A 22,328-nucleotide genomic window follows, 5' to 3' on the forward strand; every position below is an offset into this window, starting at 1 on the left:
CGGACTACTATTGCCTGTGCATGGATTTCTAAAGCTATAGTAAAGTGGTCAGGCACGTTATTAGAGGACTTGGGTATAATGGAGAAAAGTGATGTTGAATTGTTTTTACGTAACATACAGGATTCGGCAGGATTTATGGTTGAATCCATAAAGGACCTGGGTTCGATGGCTGCGGGGATATCTTCCTTGTCTGTCTCGTCTCGCAGGGGTCTCTGGCTCTGCCAATGGTCTGCAGACGCGTAATCCAGGAGAAGTGTGGAGAACCTACCCTACACAGGTCAGGCTCTATTTGGGGAAGCGTTGGATGCGTGGATTTCCACGACAACTGCGGGTAAGTCACCTTTTCTTCCCTCAGCTGCACCTGCTACGAAGAAACCCTTTTCTACAGCTGTGACACAGTCAGTGGCGTAAGTTCATCCCAGTTGCCCAGAGGCAAGATAAATATTGGTGTGCCCCCCACTATATTTAGAAAAATATATGTATGAATGAATATATATGTGTGTGTGTGTGTGTGTGTGTGTGTGTGTGTGTGTGTGTATAGAGTATTCTGAAAAAATGTATATATTGTATACTGTATATAGATTTCCTTAACTTTTATTTTACATTACACATTTATTAGCAGTCATACCCAGGATTAGAACCCATGACCTGTTACACTGACAGCAGACACTTTACTGATGGATCTATTTGCTCCTGTACAGGAAGCATGAGAATTATAACTATATGACGTTGCGTGTAATTGTTAGAGAAGTAACTTCATATAGTTAGACTTCTCATATTTCCTATACAGGAGCAAATAGCTTCATCAGTAAGGGGTCTGCTTCCAGTGTAATAGGTCGTGGTTTCTAATCCTGGGTATGACACTTGAAAAATGTGTATCTACAGTATAATAAAGAGGGTGTGATTTGTAAGGTGCAGCGACCAGTGAGGAAGTCGACCACTGAAGAGATAGCAGCAGCTACTGTATCAATTAACTTAATTCAATGGAATCACAGAATGGGAGGAGAGGTGCCCCCTTCAGAGCAGGAGCCCGGCGGCAGATGACTCCATTGCCTCCCAGAGTTACGCCTCTGGTCACAGTCCTTTCGGACAGCTAAAGCAAGAAAGTACAAGCCGTCTAACACCTTCTTTAGAAAATAAAAAAAAACTGCTACGGCAGTTTCCCAGGACCAGAAGCCTGCTTCTGGTACATCAAAATCCTCAGCATGACGGTGGACCGCACAGCCTGGCGGAGGGGCCGGTGGGGGCGAGGCTCAGATGGTTTAGCCACGTTTGGGTGTCATCCAGCCTAGACCCCTGGGTACAGGATATTGTGTCCCAGGGGTACAGGCTGGAGTTTCAAGAACTCCCGCCTCACCGGTGTCACGATCCGGGTTATTGGACATGATTATTTACCTTCCAAGTGTCTCCTGAGACTAGCCCAGCATTCCAAAATGGGATTCCATCTGCGCTGTCTACCTGCAATGCGCTGTCTATCTTCACCTCAAGTCTCTTCCCTGTGATCCCGCAGCGCTGTCATGGCAGCCTTACAGTTTAGTTGCACTGTTTTAAAGAATGACGTCTCCAGCCCTCCGCGGCCTCCGCCGCCATTACTGCTGTTTACCACATGGAATATACAAACAGACTTTCCCTTCAAATGCAAACATGGGCACAGCCATGTTTTTCCTCATCACATGTCATTTCACAACCTATTCGCTGCACTCTGGACTCTGCCTAATTATCCAGCCAATATCTGCTTCCCAGCTGGTATAAATATCCTGCTCCTGGGCTGGATAATTGTCAGTGCTTTGGTTGTCTAACCTATACACCTGTCTCTTCTGCTTGTGGATTCTACTGCTTGTTTCTCCAGGTATTCCAGATCCTGTGATTCAGCTCCACTAAGAGACCCGCACCTGTTTCCATCCTACGGTGCAGCCTGACTTCTGCAGTGTTCCAGCATTGCTCCTGATTACTCTCCACGATCAGACACCAGCTTGCTGCTTCCAGCGTTGGTCCTGCTTCGCTTCCAGCCTCCAGCGGTGTCCTGGTATCGTTTTTAACTCCTCCTTTCTGCAGCACCGCTCTCCATACTCCACAGCATACTTACCACGGCCTACCAGCTTTCCACAGTGCTCCTGAGTCGCTGGTATTCTGCTAGCGGTGCTCCACAGTGTCTTCAGTTTATTTCAACGTCATCAGCGGTATTCCTATATCGTCTGCATAAAGTGACCATTCTACCATTGAACCACAGCATTCATCGATGCTCACCATCGGACTCTAAAATCTACAGTGGTGAGTTCTGCACACCTTTCATTCATACCGGTTCCATCCGGCACTCTCTGCAATTACCAAGTACCATCTACTTCTTTGCATCTGTGTTGCACCAGCCTCTGTACACCATCTGCTGGGCAGTACCAGTTCATACCTCTCCTCAGCGGTTAGCTGTGGCATATGGACTTACCATCTCCAGTTCTGGCAAGGACTCTGTAATATTCTGTTCTGCAAGCCACAGCACTAATTACCCTGCACTTCTGGGACCTGTACTGTAAATTACCACTGCATATCTTCTGTGACGTTTTGCATATCCAAGGTGTCTTAAGCTGTGTGTTCAATAAACTGACTTTACCTTTTACAACTTCGTTGTTGTGGTCACGCCTTCGGGCAACTGGTACTAGTGCTCCTGTATGTCTAGGAACCCAATACTACCTCCCCGGTTCACCTACATGTCAGCCCCTACATCTGAGGCTTCCCCAGGTCAGCTTCAGCCCTCAGTTGTGACAACCAGTTCTTCAAATCAGGCTTACCAGCTTTGCTGGCAGACAGGGCTATCCTACAGGAAGCCATCCAAAAATTGGAAAGGTCACTGATCATTGTACCAGTTCCAACTCATCAGCAAAACAAGGGTTACTATTTGAAGCTTTTTGTGGTGCTGAAGCCAGATGGTTCGGTCAGGTCAGTTTTGAACTTGAAATCGTTAAACCCTTATCTCAGGGAGTTCAAATTCAAAATGGAGTCTCTGAGGGCGGTGATCTCAGGTCTGGAGGAGGGGGAGTTTCTGGTGGCTCTGGACATCAAGGATGTGTACTTCCACATTCCCATTTGGCCGCCGCATCAGGCTTATCTCAGGTTTGCACTGTTAGACGATCACTATCAGTTTCAAGCACTGCCATTCGGCCTCTCCACGGCACCGAGGGTCTTCACCAAGGTGATGGCAGAGATGATGGTTCTCCTCCGCAGGCAGAGGTTGAACATAATTCCATATCTGGACGATCTGCTGATAAAGGCATCATCCAGGGAGAAGTTGTTACAATCCATTGCTCTCACGACTCACCTACTCAGGGAGCACGGTTGGATCCTGGACCTTCCAAAGTCACATCTGGAGCCGACAAGGAGACTGTCTTTTCTGTGGATGATCCTCGACACGGAAGTGCAGAGGGTGTTTCTACCGGTGGAGAAAGCGTTGGTGATACAGACAATGGTTCGGGAGGTCTTGAAGCCTGCCCGGGTATTGGTTCATCAGTGCATTCGCCTTCATGGGAAGATGGTTGCCTCCTACGAGGCTCTGCAGTACGAAAGGTTTCCTGCTCGGTCTTTTCAGCTGGATCTACTAGACCAGTGGTCGTGATCTCACCTACACATGCACCAGAGGATACATCTGTCGCCGAAAGCAAGGATTTCACTCCTTTGGTGGCTGCAACTGCCTCACCTTCTGGAGGGACGCAGGTTCGGGGTTCAGGACTGGATCCTTCTAACCACAGATGCAAGTCTCAGAGGTTGGAGAGCAGTCATTCAAGGGAAAATCTTCCAAGGAAGGTGGTCAAGTCAGGAATCCCTTCTTCCAATAAACATCCTGGAGCTAAGAGCCGTGTACAGTGGTCTTCTTCAAGCAGCACACCTTCTGCAAGATCAGGCTGTTCAGGTGCAGTCGGACAACGTAACGACAGTGGCCTACATAAACCGACAGGGCGGAACGAAGAGCAGGGCTGCAATGTCAGAGGTAACAAAAATCCTTCTCTGGGCAGAAAGGCATGCAGTAGCGTTGTCAGCAATCTTCATTCCAGGAGTGGACAACTGGGGATCGGACTTCCTCAGCAGGCATGATCTCCATCCAGGAGAGTGGGCCCTCCACCCGGAGGTGTTCCAGGAGGTGACAAGTCGTTGGGTGTACCTCACATAGACATGATGGCCTCCCGCCTCAACAGGAAACTTCGGAGGTATTGTTCCCGGTCGAGAGACCCACAAGCAGTGGCGGTGGACACACTGGTAACACCATGGCTGTTCAAGTCAGTGTATGTGTTCTCTCCACTTCCTCTCATTCCAAGAATTCTAAAGCTTGTAAAGAGAACAAGAGTTCAGGCGATCTTGATTGCTCCGGACTGGCCAAGGAGGGCTTGGTACGAGGATCTTGTGGATCTACTACTGGAAGATCCAAGGCTCTACCTCTTCGGCAGGACATTCTGCAACAGGGGCCCGTTCGCTTATCAAGACTTACCACGGCTACATTTGATGGCATGGCGGTTGAGCACCATATCTTAGCTCAGAAGGATATTCCGAGCACGGATATTCCTGATACAGGCTAGGAAGGGAGTAACGTCTAAACATTACCATTGAATTTGGAAAAAGTGTCTTGGTGTGAATCCAAGAAGTTTCCTGTGGTGGAGTTTCAACTTGGTCGGTTTCTCCTATTCCTGCAAGCAGGAGTGGATATGGGCCTGCGATTGGGATCTCTAAAGGTCCAGATTTCAGCTTTATCCATTTTCTTCCAGAAACAATTGGCTGCCCTCCCTGAGGTTCAGTCCTTTTTGAAAGGGGTTCTGCACATCCAGCCTCCCTTTGTGGCTCCGACGTCACCCTGGGATCTTGACGTGGTATTTCATTTCCTGCAATCGGATTGGTTTGAGCCTTTACAGGAGGCTGAGGTCAAGTTTCTCACGTGGAAGTCTGTCACTTTGTTGGCCTTGGCTTCTGCGTGACGTGTGTCGGAAATGGGGGCTTTGTCCTGTAAAAATCCTTATTTGGTCTTCCATGAAGATAGGGCGGAACTCAGGATGTGTCAACAGTTCCTGCCAAAGGTTGTGTTGGCTTTTCATATCAACCAACCTATTGTGGTGCCAGTGGCTACTGACCCCACAATTGCTTTAAAGTCTTTGGATGTCGTGAGGGCTTTGAAGATCTCTGTGAAGAGGACTGCTCGTCACAGAAAATCGGACTCTCTGTTTGTCCTTTATGATCCCAAGAAAATTGGGTGTCCTGCTTCTAAGCAGACGATTTCTCGCTGGATCATGTTCACTATCCAGCATGCATATTCTACGGCAGGATTGCTGTGTCCAAAATATGTTAAGGCCCACTCTACTCGTAAGGTGGGTTCTTCCTGGGTGGCTGCCCGGGGTGTCTCGGCTTTGCAGATTTGCTGAGCGGCTACTTGGTCTAAGTCGAACATGTTTGCTAAGTTTTACACGTTCGATACTTATGCCTCTGAGGACCTCAAGTTTGGTCAAGCAGTTCTGCAGGAGCCTGCGCGCTCTCCCTCCCGTTCTGGGAGCTTTGGTACATCCCCATGGTACTAATGTGGACCCCAGCATCCTCTAGGATGTAAGAGAAAATAGTATTTTAATTACCTACCGGTAAATCCTTTTCTCGTAGTCCGTAGAAGATGCTGGGTGCCCGCCCAGCACTTCGTTATCCTGCAGTGGTTCTTTGGTTCAGTACTGCCTTGTTCTTAGGTAAGTTCTGCGTTTCTTTCTGGTTTCAGTACTGTTTGAGCTGTTGCTGAGTTTTCAGGCTTATTAGCCTGGTTTGCCTTGTTTGTGTGAGCTTGTATGAATCTCGCCACTATCGTCTTCTCAGGCACAGTTTCTAGACTGAGTCTGGTAGGGGGGGCATAGAGGGAGGAGCCAACCCACGCTATTAAACTCTTAAAGTGCCAATGGCTCCTAGTGGACCCGTCTACACCCCATAGTACTAATGTGGACCCCAGCATCCTCTACGGACTACGAGAAAAAGATTTACCAGTAGGTTATTAAAATCCTATTTTTTGTGGTTTGTGTGGATAGTTTTGTCATCTGGGACCCCCAGTTGTAGAAAGGCATACCCTCACAGGGCCCGCTTCGCTTGCCACGCTTTGGGCTCGGTGGCTCGCCACAAGGTTTATAACCAACTCTATGCCGACATGGATAGAGAAGGTATGAAATTGTCCAAAAACATGTTAAATTTAAAAAAAACATGTCTATCTTTTTCATGTCGACTATTGTCATGTGGGCCTTTTGACCGTGTCGACCTTTTGTACTGTCTACCTTTTTCATGTCGACCTTTTGATCCTGTCAACCTTTTGACCCTGTTGACCTAATGTTTGTCTAACATATGGTGTCTATCTATTGACTGTCTAAAGGCCCATATAGACAGGATAGATGTGTGCTGAGCGATTCGGGGGAGGAAGGGGGGCCGCTCATTTCACCCAGCAGGTGAAATGAGCGACGTGCTAGATTGGCCTGATGCAGGCCAATCTAGCACCGGCGATAGCAATGTGCGGGGCCGCGCATCGCTATCGCTGAGGGGGGTACACACGAGTGATCTGTGCTTAAAATCTAAGCAATCTAGTCAGATTGCTTAGATTTTAAGCATGGATCTCTCCGTGAGTACCCCCCTTAACAAGACACTATCTATCAACTGGATACCCCTGCAAACACAGACATCGTTCCCTGCAAGCATATGGGGGTAATTCAGACCTGGTCATAGCAGCAAATTTGTTAGCAGTTGGGCAAAACCATGGTGGTCATTCCGAGTTGTTCGCTCGTTGACGATTTTCGCAACGGAGCGATTAAGGCAAAAATGTGCATGCGCATGGTACGCAGCGCGCATGCGCTAAGTATTTTAGCACAAAACTTAGTAGATTTACTCACGTCCGAACGAAGAATTTCCATCGTTGAAGTGATCGGAGTGTGATTGACAGGAAGTGGGTGTTTCTGGGCGGAAACTGACCGTTTTCTGGGAGTGCCAGGATAAAACGCGGGAGTGTCTGGAGAAACGGGGGAGTGGCTGGCCGAACGCAGGGCGTGTTTGTGACGTCAAGCCAGGAACGAAACGGGCTGAGCTGATCGCAGTGTAGGAGTAGGTCTCGAGCTACTCAGAAACTGCTAAGAATTATTTAATCGCAATTCTGCTAATCTTTCGTTCGCAATTCTGCTAAGCGAAGATACACACAAGGGGGCGGCGGCCTAGCGTGGGCAATGCTGCTAAAAGTAGCTAGCGAGGACATGGAATGACCCCCCATGTGCACTGCAGGGGGGGCAGATATAACATGTGCAGAGAGAGTTAGATTTGGGTGGGTTATATTGTTTCTGTGCAGGGTAAATACTGGCTGCTTTATTTTGACACTGCAATTTAGATTTCAGTTTGAACACACCCCACCCAAATCTAACTCTCTCTGCACATGTTATATCTGCCCCCCCTGCAGTGCACATGGGGGGTCATTCCGAGTTGTTCGCTCGGTAAATTTATTCGCATCGCAGCGATTTTCCGCTTAGTGCGCATGCGCAATGTTCGCACTGCGACTGCGCCAAGTAAATTTGCTATGAAGTTAGGAATTTTACTCACGGCTTTTTCATCGTTCAGGCGATCGTAATGTGATTGACAGGAAGTGGGTGTTTCTGGGCGGAAACTGGCCGTTTTATGGGGGTGTGTGAAAAAACGCTACCGCTTCTGGGGAAAACGCGGGAGTGGCTGGAGAAACGGAGGAGTGTCTGAGCGAACGCTGGGTGTGTTTGTGACGTCAAACCAGGAACGACAAGCACTGAACTGATCGCAGATGCCGAGTAAGTTTGAAGCTACTCAGAAACTGCTAAGAGGTCTGTAATCGCAATTTTGAGAATCTTTCGTTCGCAATTTTAAGATGCTACGATTCACTCCCAGTAGGCGGCGGCTTAGCGTGTGTAAAGCTGCTAAAAACAGCTTGCGAGCGAACAACTCGGAATGACCCCCATGGTTTTGCCCAACTGCTACTCTGAGGCCCTCATTCCGAGTTGTTCGCTCGCTAGCTGCTTTTAGCAGCATTGCACACGCTAGGCCGCCGCCCTCTGGGAGTGTATCTTAGCTTAGCAGAATAGCGAACGAAAGGTTAGCAGTTCTGCTATTAAATATTTCCCTGCAGTTTCTGAGTAGCTCCAGACCTACTCCTAGTCTGTTTAGTTCCTGGTTTGACGTCACAAACACGCCAGTCGTTCGGCCAGCCACTCCCCCGTTTCCCCAGCCACTCCTGTGTTTTTACCTGGCACGCCTGCGTTTTTTAGCACACTCCCTGAAAATGGCCAGTTTCCGCCCAGAACCACCCACTTCCTGTCAATCACACTACGATCACTCGAGCGAAGAAAAAACGTCGCTCGAGCTTGTGTAAATCTACACAGTTTTGTGTGAAAGTACTTAGCGCATGCACGCTGCGTACCATGCGCATGCGCATTTTTGCCATTTTTTCACTTGATCGCTGCACTGCAAAAAATCGGCAGCGAGCGAACATCTCAGAATGACTACCTGAATTAGGCCCAATGTGCTTTGTCAGAGATCTAGGTGCACTTGCACATAGAAAGTTGGACAAGTTACTAGAGAAGGTCAGCTATTCATGGTCTGTCATGTGACATGTCTGTTTTTAGCAGGTGATTGCATGTAAATGTTATATTTTATAGATCATGGATTATAAACTGTAGTGCCTAACATGCTTTTTCAAGTGATGTGTAACAGGCCAAGCCTCCACTAGCAGCCTCCAACTCACTCCTACTTTGTTGGCATAATTGTCTGTCATAACTTATAATGCTTTTTTAAAATGCCTCCTGGTATGTTATAACTTATAACAGATAGGTGTCTCTTTCATTGATTAACTGTATTAATGTAACTTTCTATTGAGGTTAAGACTTGTGCAGCCCTTTGGTAGGTTAGGTGGCCTCCAGAAAAATCATTATGTTTAAAAGGAGGTGATTGGCTGGTTCTTTGGGGCTGATTTATCAGCAAGTTTTATCATATGCAACAAGTTTTAAAACTCATAGGGGGTAATTCGGACCTGATCGCTTGCTAGCGTTTTTTTGCAGCGCTGCAATCAGGTCAGAGCTGCGCATGTGTATGCACTGCAGTGCGCAGGCGCGTCGCATAGGTACAAAGCGGATCGCCGCTCAGCGATGGATTTGTGCTAAGAATCCATTCGCACAGGCGATCACAAGGAGATTGACAGGAAGAAGCCATTTGTGGGTGGGAACTGACCATTTTCTGGGAGTGGTTGGAAAAATGCAGGCGTATCCAAGCGTTTGCAGGGAGGGTTCCTGACGTCAATTCCGGTCCCGGACAGGCTGAAGTGATCGCAACGGCTGAGTAAGTTCTGGGCTACTCATGCTGCTTTCACATCGCAAAACCTGCTTTTGAAATGGTTCTTTTAACGGTTCTTAAAACGGGTCTGAGCAGTTAAACCCCCTTCACATCGCATGTTGTAACCAGTATATTACCATTTCATTACCGTTTTGGTACCTTTCACACTGAACCCGTTTCACCCATACAAAACAGTGGTTGTCATTTTAAATGTTTATTTCCTGCTTCTGCCTGGTGAGATCACACATGGAGACAGCCTATCACCTTCTGGGGCTTGCAAATACCGTTTCAGACCCTTTCACACTGCACAATTAAACGGGTCTGAAACGGGTAGGACCCTGCTTTTTTACCGTTTCAAAATACCGGTATTTTGTAAACGGTAAATTGAAGGTGACCCTTTCACATCGCAGCTCGAATGGTTTAGGAAGCCAGTAAAAACTGCAAATTACCGGGTACAAGCTGCGGTGTGAAAGGGGTATCAGAAAGGGGTATCAGAGTCTGCACAAGATCTGTTTGTACAGCTCTGCTACACAGGCGTTCGCAGTACATTTGCAAAGTGAAAATACACTCCCCTATGAGCGGCGACTATCTGTTCGCAGCAGTGCAAAAAAACCCTAGCGAGCGATCAGGTTTGAATTAGGTCCATTGTGTATAATAAATGGTGCTCCAGCCAATCAGCTCCCAACTGTCACACATGATTGGCTGGAGCACCATTTATCTTACACATGATAAAACTTGTTGCTAAATCAGCCCCTTTTTCTCTTTACACTTTATCATTCTCCACGGCTTAGTACATATGCCCCATTGTAACTGTAATTCTCTTTTTTGATTAACCTTGCTTAGGTGTCTCTAAAACGGGATGCAAAACACTTCTGTGGAGGGACCATTATCAGCAACAAATATGTCATTACAGCTGCGCACTGCGTATCTGACCGGTAAGAGCCGAAGAACATTTTATCTGAAAATGTTTGCAAATATTATCATTAGAAGTTATAAGGCGCCACAAATATCCGCAGTACTGTACGTAGCAGAAGATACAGACTGGGTAGACCAAGTAATAAACTGATCTAAGAAATGTATCAAGGGCGTTTAGTACACTAGAGAAGAAAAGTTAAAATATAGGTGGTCATTCCGAGTTGTTCGCTCGGTAAATTTTTTCGCATCGCAGCGATTTTCCGCTTAGTGCGCATGCGCAATGTTCGCACTGCGACTGCGCCAAGTAAATTTGCTATGCAGTTAGGTATTTTACTCACGGCTTTTTCTTCGTTCTGGCGATCGTAATGTGATTGACAGGAAGTGGGTGTTTCTGGGCGGAAACAGGCCGTTTTATGGGCGTGTGGGAAAAAACGCTACCGTTTCTGGGAAAAACGCGGGAGTGGCTGGAGAAACGGGGGAGTGTCTGTGCGAACGCTGGGTGTGTTTGTGACGTCAAACCAGGAACGACAAGCACTGAACTGATCGCAGATGCCGAGTAAGGTTGAAGCTACTCAGAAACTGCTAAGAGGTGTATAATCGCAATTTTGAGAATCTTTCGTTCGCAATTTTAAGAAGCTAAGATTCACTCCCAGTAGGCGGCGGCTTAGCGTGTGCAAAGCTGCTAAAAGCAGCTTGCGAGCGAACAACTCGGAATGAGGGCCCTAAATGGAGGAAACGTGTCTGTTATTTTAAACTAATTCTAATAGCAGAGATCCAGTGTCATCAAAAGTTCTTTTTTAAACATTATCATGTTAATTTCTTTTTTAATGAATGTTACTTTAATAACTACCTGCAAGGAACATCTATTTATAAAATCCGATAAATGCGTAATATACTCTAAGTTACATCCCTTCTAAAGATATATGTTCAGAATGTTGACACAGGGGGTAATTCAGACCTGATCATGGGGGTCATTCCGAGTTGATCGCTAGCTGCCGTTGTTCTCAGCGCAGCGATCAGGCTAAAACTCTGCATTTCTGTGCATGCATATGCACCGCAATGCGCAGGCGCGTCGTACGGGTACAATGAGCATCGTGGGTTTGCACAGAGTGCAACAAACATTCCATTCGCACAGCCAAATGCAGAAAGATTGACATGAAGGGGGCGTTTCTGGGTGTCAACTTACCACTTTCAGGGAGTGCTTAGAAAAACGCAGGCGTGGCTGGGCGTTCGCTGGGTGGGTGGGTGTGTGATGTCAAAAGCCGTCCCTCCGTCGTTAGAATCAACGCACACGGAGAGTAACTACAGGGCTGGTCAAAAATGATTTTGCAGGCGCTCTGCTGCACAGGCGTTCGCACATCTGCAAAGAGAAAATACACTCCCCAGTGGGCGGCGACAATGCATTCGCACGGCTGCTAAAAACTGCTAGCGAGTGATCAACTCGGAATGACCCCCCATAGCAGCAGGAATTCTTTTAGCAATTGGGCAAAACCATGGAGGTAATTCCAAGTTGATCGCAGCAGGAATTTAGTTAGCAATTGGGCAAAACCATGTGCACTGCAGGGGAGGCAGATATAACATGTGCAGAGAGAGTTAGATTTGGGGTGGTCATTCCGAGTTGTTCGCTCGTTATTTTTTCTCGCAACGGAGCAATTAGCCGCTAATGCGCATGCGCAATGTCCGCACTGCGACTGCGCCAAGTAAATTTGCTATGAAGTTTGGTATTTTACTCACGGCATTACGAGGTTTTTTCTTCGTTCTGGTGATCGGAGTGTGATTGACAGGAACCGTTTTCTGGGTGTGTGCGAAAAAACGCTACCGTTTCTGGGAAAAACGCGGGAGTGGCTGAAGAAACGGAGGAGTGTCTGGACGAACGCTGGGTGTGTTTGTGACGTCAAACCAGGAACGACAAGCACTGAACTGATCGCAGATGCCGAGTAAGTCTGGAGCTACTCAGAAACTGCTAAGAACTGTCTATTCGCAATTTTGAGAATCTTTCGTTCGCAATTTTACTATGCTAAGAATCACTCCCAGTAGGCGGCGGCTTAGCGTGTGCAAAGCTGCTAAAAGCAGCTAGCGAGCGAACAACTCGGAATGAGGGCCTGGGTGTGGTGTGTTCAATCTGCAATCTTATTTGCAGTGTAAAAATAAAGCAGCCAGTATTTACCCTGCACAGAAATAAAATAACCCACCCAAATCTAACTCTCTCTGCAAATGTTATATCTGCCACACCTGCAGTGCACATGGGCCCTCATTCCGAGTTGTTCGCTATTTTTTTCGTTCGCACAAGGTATGAGCAAAATTGCGAACATGTTGCAAAATTGCGAATATCCGCCCCCAACGTATTTTTGCCAATTCGTCCGCAGTATTACACAAAGTGGGCGTACGCCAAATGACATCGCAGCAATGCGAAAGCATCGCATTACCACAAACCTCAACGTAAAAAAACCTAAGTTTTCGTATATTTACACATTCCTCTTAAAAGTGCTCACTTTTGCGGAAAATCTCACAACAATGGGTTTTTTTTTCTATTAAGTGAAATTACACCTTTCAGTTTAAAGTCCACAATCCCTCCTCAATTACGAATCCAATTAGTGTAATGAATGATAATGTTCATGACCAATTAAGTCTTTTAAAAATACCTGAAGAACACTTTGTAGGCATAATTGGCCATCATCATATAAATGTTTAAATTATAAATATAGATGTTTTAAATGTGCCTAGTCTAATTTTATTGGTTTTTGTTTTTTGGTGTAGAGGTTTAGTTTGTGAATGAAGGTGTTTACATGTTTATTTAGACAATAACCTCCTAACTGTATTTTTGTATTGTTTTACAATCTTATGTTAGATGTGTGAAATGTTTAAGGTAATCAATTTCTGCTAGCCAATCTGCTGATCCTTTATTGCATTAATAAACACAACACCCAGTTAACTTGAAATAACTTGGTTTTATTTTTTTATTTTTAAAATCAGAAAAATAAAATTTTAACACAAAAAAAATCAAGACAATTTTTGAAGTTCGTCAATACACCTAATTAAGCCATGCAGGTGTTGACGCATGTTGTCCAAAATGGCAACAAAAGTGGTGGGTTCTCCAACTGCAACATCTGAAATTTAGAGGCAACATAAACATTACTAACTTACTCACATTACCTATTATACAAGCAAGGCACAAAGCACACTTTAATGCAGGCATGTCCAAACTGAGGCCCTCCAGCTGTTGTGAAACTACATATACCAGCATGCCTTGACACAGTTTTGGGTTCAGAGAATGCAAAAGCTGTGTCAGGGCATGCTGGGATGTGTAGTTTATCAGCAGCTGGAGGTCCGCAGTTTGGACAGGCATGCTTTAATGGCAAAGTGACTACATCATGGCTGTTTTAAGGATAAATCAGTAGCAGAACAACACACAAGCCTGCTCAGCAATGTATTTTTGTAAAAAAAAAATTAAAAAGTGTACCACACCATGGGGTGCATTTACTACTATGGGAGTTCTATTTAAGATGGGACGTTGACCATAGCAACCAAACAAATTCGACATATTATCTTGTAGAAGGGGTTTTAAAAATGACAAGTATAATCTTATTGGTTGCTATGGGCAACATCCCATCTTAAAGAGAACTACCATCTTAGTAAATGTAACACCATGTTGGCATTCCTTCACATCTGGAGTGAAGCCAAATTATCTTTTTTGGGGTTGGCCCTGCATCATCATACTGCATATCAACATCTTCAGAAGGACCACATATCGTAGCATGCCCACACTCCATGAAAGCCTGCCTTACAACATAAGGTCAAACAGCTTTATAAATGTATAAATCCTAAATAGTAGGAGTGTAACTTTCACAACACAAATCACTGTGTCCTTAGCATGCCTAACAAAGTGACTCCTGCGACTTTTTTGTGAAAATATTGCAATACCCAAGCACAATTGTAAAAGTAAAACCACACAAAAAGTACCACTCAGGTCTAAATGTTTTGCATATAATGTATCACATGCAAACCCTGTTGTGCAGCCAAACCTGTCGACATAGTGATTGTCAACCAGATATAGACACTGTACATATAATGTTCCCCACACAAATGTAAAGGCATCATCCATACCATGATGAAGAAGACAAGCATTTACCTTGACAAAAGATTTCCCACAGTACAACACTGCATTTATTTGAATGGTTTTTTTTTTATTACAACTAAGGAATGTGTGTGAACTTACTCTCCTCTGCCACTTGTCCACCTCCCTCAAGTTGCTCCGAGGCCTCTGCTGCCCATTCTGTTGGGGGCGAAGGTGTCTGGCTGGGGGATGGAGGCTGGATGGGTGAGGTTGGCTGGATGGGGGATGGGTGCTCGATGGGGGAAGGAGGCAGGATGGGGGAAGGAGGGTCTAATTCTGTGAGTGGATGGAAGGGGGAGGTCCTTACAGAGGGGGTTTGGGAATGACAGGGTGAGGGTGGTGGAGTTGATTTTTGGGACACAGAGGGGGAGGGAGCAGAGAGGGGAATTGGGAAAGAGAGTGGGATTGGGCTGGAGAGGGGGTGTGGGCTGGAGAAGGGGGAGTGGGCTGGAGAAGGGGGAGTGGGCTGGAGAGGGGGAGTGGGCTGGAGAGGGGGTTTGGGAAAGAGAGGGTGAGGTGGCTGGAGAGGGGGATTGGGCTGGAGAGGGGGTGGTGGCTGGAGAGGGGGATTGGGCTGGAGAGGGGGTGGTGGCTGGAGAGGGGGATTGGTCTGGAGAGGGGGAGTGGTCTGGAGAGGGGGAGTGGGCTGGAGAGGGGGTGGTGGCTGGAGAGGGGGATTGGGCTAGAGAGGGGGAGCGGGAGACAGAAGGGGATGGGGCTTGAGAAGGGGCCTGGTGTGGCCTCCCAGCACCAGCAGAAGCACCTTGCCGTTGTGCTCACCCTAGAATGACATATGTAATATTTAGGTTTTAGCATATACATTAATAACATCAACATATTCCTATTACTCTGTTCTGTCCCATGTTAAAGAGACAGGGGTAACATTACTAAGTGTGTAAAATGTTTATACTGGTGATGTTGCCCATAGCAGCCAATCATATTATACATAAACTTTATTAAGCTGCTTCTATCAGATAATATATAGAATCTGATTGTTTGAGATAGGCAACATCACCAGTTCTCAAAACCCTCCACATTTTTAATAAAAACCCACTGAGCAGGTTATTGGGTTCAGTTGTTAGCCTGTGTAGTAATTATGCACAACAACATTCACTTTTGCAGAAGCACCTTGATATACAGTCAGTACTGCTTGCCCTACCCACACACACTCATGTTGTTTCTACAAGTTTATTGAAAGTGTGCTAATTTTCACACTCTCACTTAGTGAAAGTATGCAAAGGTTATGCTTAAAATCTGTCATGTACTGAAATATGTTACTTACTGCGCCCACGTAAGGTCCGGATTTGTTGTCGCAGCTCCGCCAACAGGTCTGGCGTACGCCTGCGGAGATCGCTCCAGCACCTGCTCGAGCTGTATCACGGACCTCCGGCTGCGGACGCTGGTCCTCAATAAGCGGCGGACCTCCGCGTAGGCCTCACGCTTTACCCTGTTTTGGTCAAAGGGCCCTGCGCGGCCTACGCGGCGGTCCATCACTGCCACTAGGACGCGCAGCTCGCGGCGCGAAAATGCTGCTGCCCGCATCATGGCAATGGCGTTTTCCATATATGGGCTTATATTTATAGTTTGTGGTTGCATGTGATTGGTTGGAAATGTATGGTCATCTGTAATCAACTTTATTGATATGTGTACATTGATGTGCAGGACAGTTTGTACAGTTCTCATGGGCGGAGATTCTCACCGGTGGACACACACACACGCACACACACACACACACACACACACACACACACACACACATTCATATATGGCTTCTCATCAAAAACAGATTAGTCTTGACATATATATTAAAAAATAACATTTTGTTTTTTTAAAAAAACCATTGGATACAACAATCTTCCACAACATATATGGAAAGGAGAATATTATATAAATAAAACTGTACTGAAACAATATAAAATATTCTCTAAACTCACTCAGAAATGTGTTCAGAAATGTCCACCGTGCTTCAGTCATTTTACGCATACACCCACACACAGGCTGCATGCAGGACGTTCACATAGCCAGTGCAGCAATTACTGGACCAATTAGCAAAATATACACCTGCGCAGAATTCCGCACCTGAAAACGCAAGCAGATATAAATACCTGAACACTCGTGCATACACACATGCTACCAGCAGCATGGCTACTCGTGAGCAGACGGCAGCAGAGATGGACGAGGTGCAGAAGCAGATGGCAGCACTAACACAGAGAAGATTAGCACTGTGGAAGCAGATGCTTGATTTTGCAAATGCTGACTCAGAAATACCAGGACCCAGTACTATACAAACTCCTTCTGCTACCCAGGAGTTAGGAGTGAATCCCCTGCCAGACATAGCTAGTGGGGAAACTGAGGGTGATTCTGGACTAGCAGCTCCAACACAAACTACACAAGCAGCTAGTGAAGAGGAAGATGGTGATGAAGGTCAGGATGATAGCTCACAGGCTACTTCCAAAAAAAAGAAAAGACAGCCCGCCTTCACTAAGAGGGAGTTACGGATTTTGGTCACACAGGCCATGCAAAAGATACATCGAGGACTCAAAAACATGGGTGCTGCAACCAAAGACAGAATTTGGAGGGACATCACTAATTCTATTAATGAAGTCGGCTCAATAGTCTGCACCTCGCAGGAAGTTCGAAGACGGTAAGTGTATATTGCCAATGCATTTTCTCTGCCAAGTATTATTTAAAAGTAACTTAGATGTGATGTTGCCTATAGCAAACAAATGCATAGCATGTGTACTATATATCAAAGCAGGTTTCTAAAATTTAACACTAACTTGTCCCTGTTTTTCACCACATATGTAGTTGGGCCGACTTCAAATCCCGCCTGAAGGGCAAGAGGTCTGCGGAGTGGAATGCCTCGAGGGCAACAGGGGGAGGACCAGCTGCCACTGTGGAATACACAGATCTGGAGGAGATAGCGATGGACTGTGTGAGCTATGAGTAGGGGGTTGGGGTGTCTTATATGGACACGGACCTGCCTGAAATACTCCATGCACATGACTTGCCAGGTAAGTTTACACACATAATTGTTGTTTTTTATTTTATTTTGAATACAAAAGTCTCATTGTTTTTATCTACTCTTTTTCCACTCATTCTTCTATTTGCTTTGCACATAACACAGCACAGGGGAGTGAGCAGGTAGAGTCACAGGAGGGTTATGTGGCTGAGGTGGAGGGACCTAGTGTGTCTGGCAGTGTGGGACCACAAATCCCACCCATCCAGATTCCAACTGGCCCCCCCACCCAACCCTCTGCTATCCCAGAAATCCTGACTGAAATAGCCAGGTATGGTGAGAGCCTGAATGCTTTTCAGGACAGGATGCTCCGGGAGGTAAGCCAGATACGTGTCCGGCTCACTGAGCACAGAACCAGTGTGAAGCAAGGTGTAGCTCAACTCTACCAAGGTCTGGCAGAGATCAGGCAGGGACAAGATCAACTCGCCTCCTCCTTCCATGAACTTGCCAATTCCATTCTGCAAGGGCTCCAGGACATCGCTGTCTCCCTTGCCCACAGTGGCAGAGAGCCAGCCACATCGGCTCCCTCCCCTCCCCCTGCCCAGGAAGAACATCCCACTGGGCAGGGCCCTCGAAGGTCGCTCCGCAGACCAAGCCAAGAAGAACATCATCAGGCGGGGGGGGGGGGGGGGGGGGAGAGAAAGTGATGTCTCTCCAGATGGGCAGCACCCATGTTTTACATGTTGACTCGATGTATTTTTTTTATTTTGGCTTGTGTGGCCAGAATGTAGAACTCCCTCAAAGTGAATGTTTTTCTTTAAATTGTAGCCTGTGAGTTATTTGTGCCTACACCTGAGCCATCTTCCTCTTCCTAGCGTGCTGTGTATGTTTGTGTTTGTGTGTTTGTTCCGGAATCTACCTCAGTTCCCCTAAAAGTTTAGTGTGGCTGGGGGTTCACTTACTTATTTGAAAATATCAAATTCTGGCAGAATAAGGGGTTACCAAAGTACTGGGTTCTGCTATTTGCCCAATGCCATCTGCTTGCTGCTATGTCCATCTCTGTATGTGATGCTCATTTGTAGCCATGTTGTGTTGTTGATTTTGACCTTTATTTGAAGTAAAAAAAAATTACTTTACAATTGTTTGTGTGTTTTATTAAAGGTTATGCACTCATGAAATCTGTGCCCTGTAAACTTGAACATGGCATATTGACATTTGTGGAACAAGGGAACAATCAGAATATTAAGACAAACATTGCATAGTGTAATTTTAAATCTGTGTGCCTTGCACAACACATAATTTAACATATACAAAAAAACAAAACAAAAAAAACTTGAGTTACTAGGGGCAACATGCCATAGTATTAGATATGGACACATATTCTTAATTTAAAAAACAAAAACAAATATTAAGTCACATTAAATGTAGGCTGCATTATGGTGCTCATGTTATTTGGTATGTACAAAGGAATATGTCTATGTTGAGAAGATTTAGCTGATGCAGTTTATAAGTTAGTTTAGTAACATTTGAGATTATTTTAAAAATAATTAAAACATGCATTTAACATCAGTTAATTTTTATTGTTACAAAAAATACAGTGCATTATTTATGAGTGTGTCAGATTTGTTTGTGCTAACAATACAAATATGAAGTGGCCATATAATTGCTGCTTGTATTATTGTGTAAGAGCAGTGTTTTGCAAGTAAATGCTCAACAGGTAAATTCAGTTGCTAATCAATTGCTAATTAGAGCAGACACACACTTGTAACAGTACTTCGCAAGTGCTGAGTAGCTGCAGACTCACTCTTCTGCTGCGTGAAGATAGCGAACATTTGTTATGTACTTTTAACATAGGATTCGCATTTTTGCCATACACACGCCTACTGCTGGATGCATACTCCCACACTAGCCGCCCACTTTCACGCCCATTTCGTAGGATTGCGAAGCCGTGCCTCTGCCACGCCTCCGTCACTCCCCGTTTTCGTTTGTGTATTACAAGCAGTTTTCTTTGTAGTAATTCTGCACCAGTGTCGTATCGCTACCTTTGCGCATGCGTATTTCCGCTTTTGCGCATGCGCATTTTGTGAATATTCTGCCGTTTGTGATGCGATGATCCGCTGCGAACAACTCGGAATGAGCGCCATGGTTTTGCCCAATTGCTAACTTTCTTGCTGCTGCGATCAACTCAGAATTACCCCCCATGTGCACTGCAGAGGGGAGGAATGGGGGGGGGGGGGGGGGCAGATGTGATATGTGCAGGGAGAGTTAGATTTGGGTGGGTTATTTTGTTTCTGTGCAAGGTAAATACTGGCTGCTTTATTTTTACACTGCAATTTAAATTTCAGTTTGAACACACCTCACCCAAATCTAAAGGCCCATACACACTGGCCGATATATCGGCCGTTCTCTTGAACGGTCGATATATCGCGGGTCCGTCGGCCAGTGTGTACGGCCGATACGTCTGTGAACTCCGTCGTTCACAGACGTATCGCGTCGGCCCCGCAGCACAGCCGACGGCCAATATATCTACTGATACCCACCTTAACTCTCTCTGCACATGTTATATCTGTCCCCCTGCACATGGTTTTGCCCAACTGCTAACAAATTTGTTGCTGCAATCAACTCTGAATTAGGCCCATAGTCTGAATGTCAACAGACAGAGTTCTGGCAGCCAATGTAAGGTTAAGGTCAGCGTTAGTTGATAAGTCACATTGACAACATGCCGACTGTTGACACTCTGGCATGTCAACATTACGTCAGTGTCCGCATTCTAAATGCCAACATCCTGCCCATGTTGACATTTTGAATGAGGCTCTGGTGCTCTGAGTTGCTGCAGCCAGGAGACTAGACCCAGAACTACAGGATTTGGTACAGAGCAGGACACAGAGCAGAGCTCCTGGCACCCCAGCATTTCAAGGGTTAGAGCCCTACCACTCTGTGCAACGGAGTGAGCCGGGGGCCGACAGGGTAGAGTGGCCCCACGCTAGGGGGAGCAGGGAGAGTCCGTTCCCTCTACACCTTGGCGATGAGAGGGCAGTAAGGGGTGCCCGCAGCTCAGTATCCAGTATTTAGGTCAACCTCACTTAGGTTGACAGTCTTTTGGTCGACATGCAGGAGGACAACATGGCAAATGTCGTCACATGAATAGGTCGACTCTTACTTTACGATTGGGAATAGTAACTCCGAAGCATGGCGAGCAGACACTGTGCACTAATTGGGGTTTCCAGTCACAACACCCCAATAAAAAAAAACAACCTCATGTCGACCTTTTTCCATGTTTGATCTTTTTTTTCATGACCATGTCAACCTAATTCAGGTGTCAACCTACCCATTGTCGAACAATAGTGGTCAACCTAATGACTGTCGACCTAGTTAGGGTCGACCCAATGAACCACACCCCCACAGCTCGTAGCAAGTCACTTGACTGCGGCGTTCAGGTGGATGCGTGGCTGTTGCATTGCACTGGGCAGAGTTGACACAGAGTCACCCGCTGGGGGGAGCGGCACCTCTGGCTCCCTGTGCGGTGATCCCGTTGGCTTGCCCTTAACCCCTGGTGCTATAAGTGTACATAAGCAGCATTATGTAGGAGAGCTCAGCGCTGAGTGCTGGGCAAAGCAAATAAAATGTATAAATATGTGTAAAGTAATGAACTGTATTGTAAAAGTGTATGTACAGTACTGAATTGGGGAAAGCGAATCCAAAGCTGCAGCATTGTGCTGTAGTTTAAGCCTGATGCAGGGCACCAGACACAAAATAATAATTTGTGTAAAGTGTATTTAAATGTAATGTAAGGGTCGTGGCCTGACACCTTGAGCAGCTGGACGTGTTTTCTGTGAGGTCCTGTACAACCCTTATATATTAGGGTTTTATAGCGTTATCCCCACCCTTTCTGTGGTATCACCTGCTTGCATTAGGGGACCTCTCCCCATAGGCGTGCGCAACACATTTTATTAGGGGGTGCACTTTTGGAGGGGTGTGTCTAGCACCGTCTTTTGAGCGTGTCTAGCACCATCTATTGACGGTCAACGCAATATAAAATATCCACCCTGGATATATGCAGATGCATTGTCAGATGTTGTGGTGTGCACCAAACAAAAAGCCCTGATGGCACTCACTGCAATTACACTGCTCCTCCTCAGCCTGGTCTGGCTCCCCCTCTCTTTCCCCTGCAAGCTGCAGCAGCTTACTTACAAGTCAGTCTCTAGCTGACACTGACAGACGCAGACTAGTACTGCTGCTGCTGGAAAAACGAGTGACGTGTCAATGCTGCTGCCGACCGCCTGCCAGTATTGAATTTGTCTTCCTATAGGGAACGCTGGCTGCATGCTGCTCCTCACCAGTGGCTGGCATTGGCATAGAATAGAAGGAGAGAGGTGGGCGTGTGTGATGGGTGGGCGTGCGAGCAGGATGATGTCATCATGTCACATCACGCTGTTTTTGTACATTGAGGTGGAGCCGGGAGTTTGAAAGCCGGTGGCAGTGGCTCCCTTGCTAACCCAGACGTCCAGTCAGTAATGCAGTCCTGACAGGGTGCAGCGCAGAGGGAACAGTAATCAGCCTGCTCGGCGATCACTGCATAAGGCATGTGAGATCGGGTTGCCAGACATTAGGGGGTGCCTGTGCGCACAAGGAACCCCCCCTGACTACGCCTATGCCTGTCCCCATGACATTGAGTAGCCCCTGATACCTCTACAGAGGCCCGAAGAGGTCTGTACATTGCGGCCCATTCTGCCTCCTGAGCCGGGGACTGGAGTGGGTGATGTTCCCGGCCCGGACTTCCGGACCTGCCACTTTCCCTGCGTGTCCCGTCGGGGAGGGGGGGGGGGAGAACTCTTGCGGTGCCCTCCGCAGCTTACCCCCAGCCACTCAGTACCTGTGCTGCTGCATTCAGTGGGAGACGAGCGCACGGACCCCAATGGCAGAGAACGGCTTCCACTCGGCGGGTGCTCCCAGCCGCAGCTCCGTTGTGTCCTCACTGTGCCGCCACGGCTCCCCTCTGACTCCACAGTACCAGTG

The 22,328-nt window shown here is 46.7% G+C and overlaps 1 protein-coding gene across 5 annotated transcripts in view; it reads left to right on the plus strand.

Annotated features, from left to right (window-relative positions):
- LOC134968915 (ovochymase-2-like) overlaps nucleotides 1-22,328 on the plus strand; it is a 235,824-nt gene that overhangs the window by 9,122 nt on the left and 204,374 nt on the right. For 3 of the 5 annotated variants that reach the window (XM_063944490.1, XM_063944489.1, XM_063944488.1), the window contains one exon: nucleotides 10,168-10,259. The exons of 1 other annotated variant lie outside the window; for it this stretch is intronic. In XM_063944490.1, coding sequence (XP_063800560.1) covers nucleotides 10,168-10,259 — 92 coding nt within the window. Of the gene's footprint in view, nucleotides 1-10,167; nucleotides 10,260-22,328 lie in introns of those variants that run through there. One more of the 5 variants, XM_063944492.1, reaches the window with a different exon arrangement.

The sequence above is a fragment of the Pseudophryne corroboree genome, chromosome 11 (genome assembly GCF_028390025.1).
Source record: "Pseudophryne corroboree isolate aPseCor3 chromosome 11, aPseCor3.hap2, whole genome shotgun sequence".
NCBI lineage: Eukaryota > Metazoa > Chordata > Amphibia > Anura > Myobatrachidae > Pseudophryne > Pseudophryne corroboree.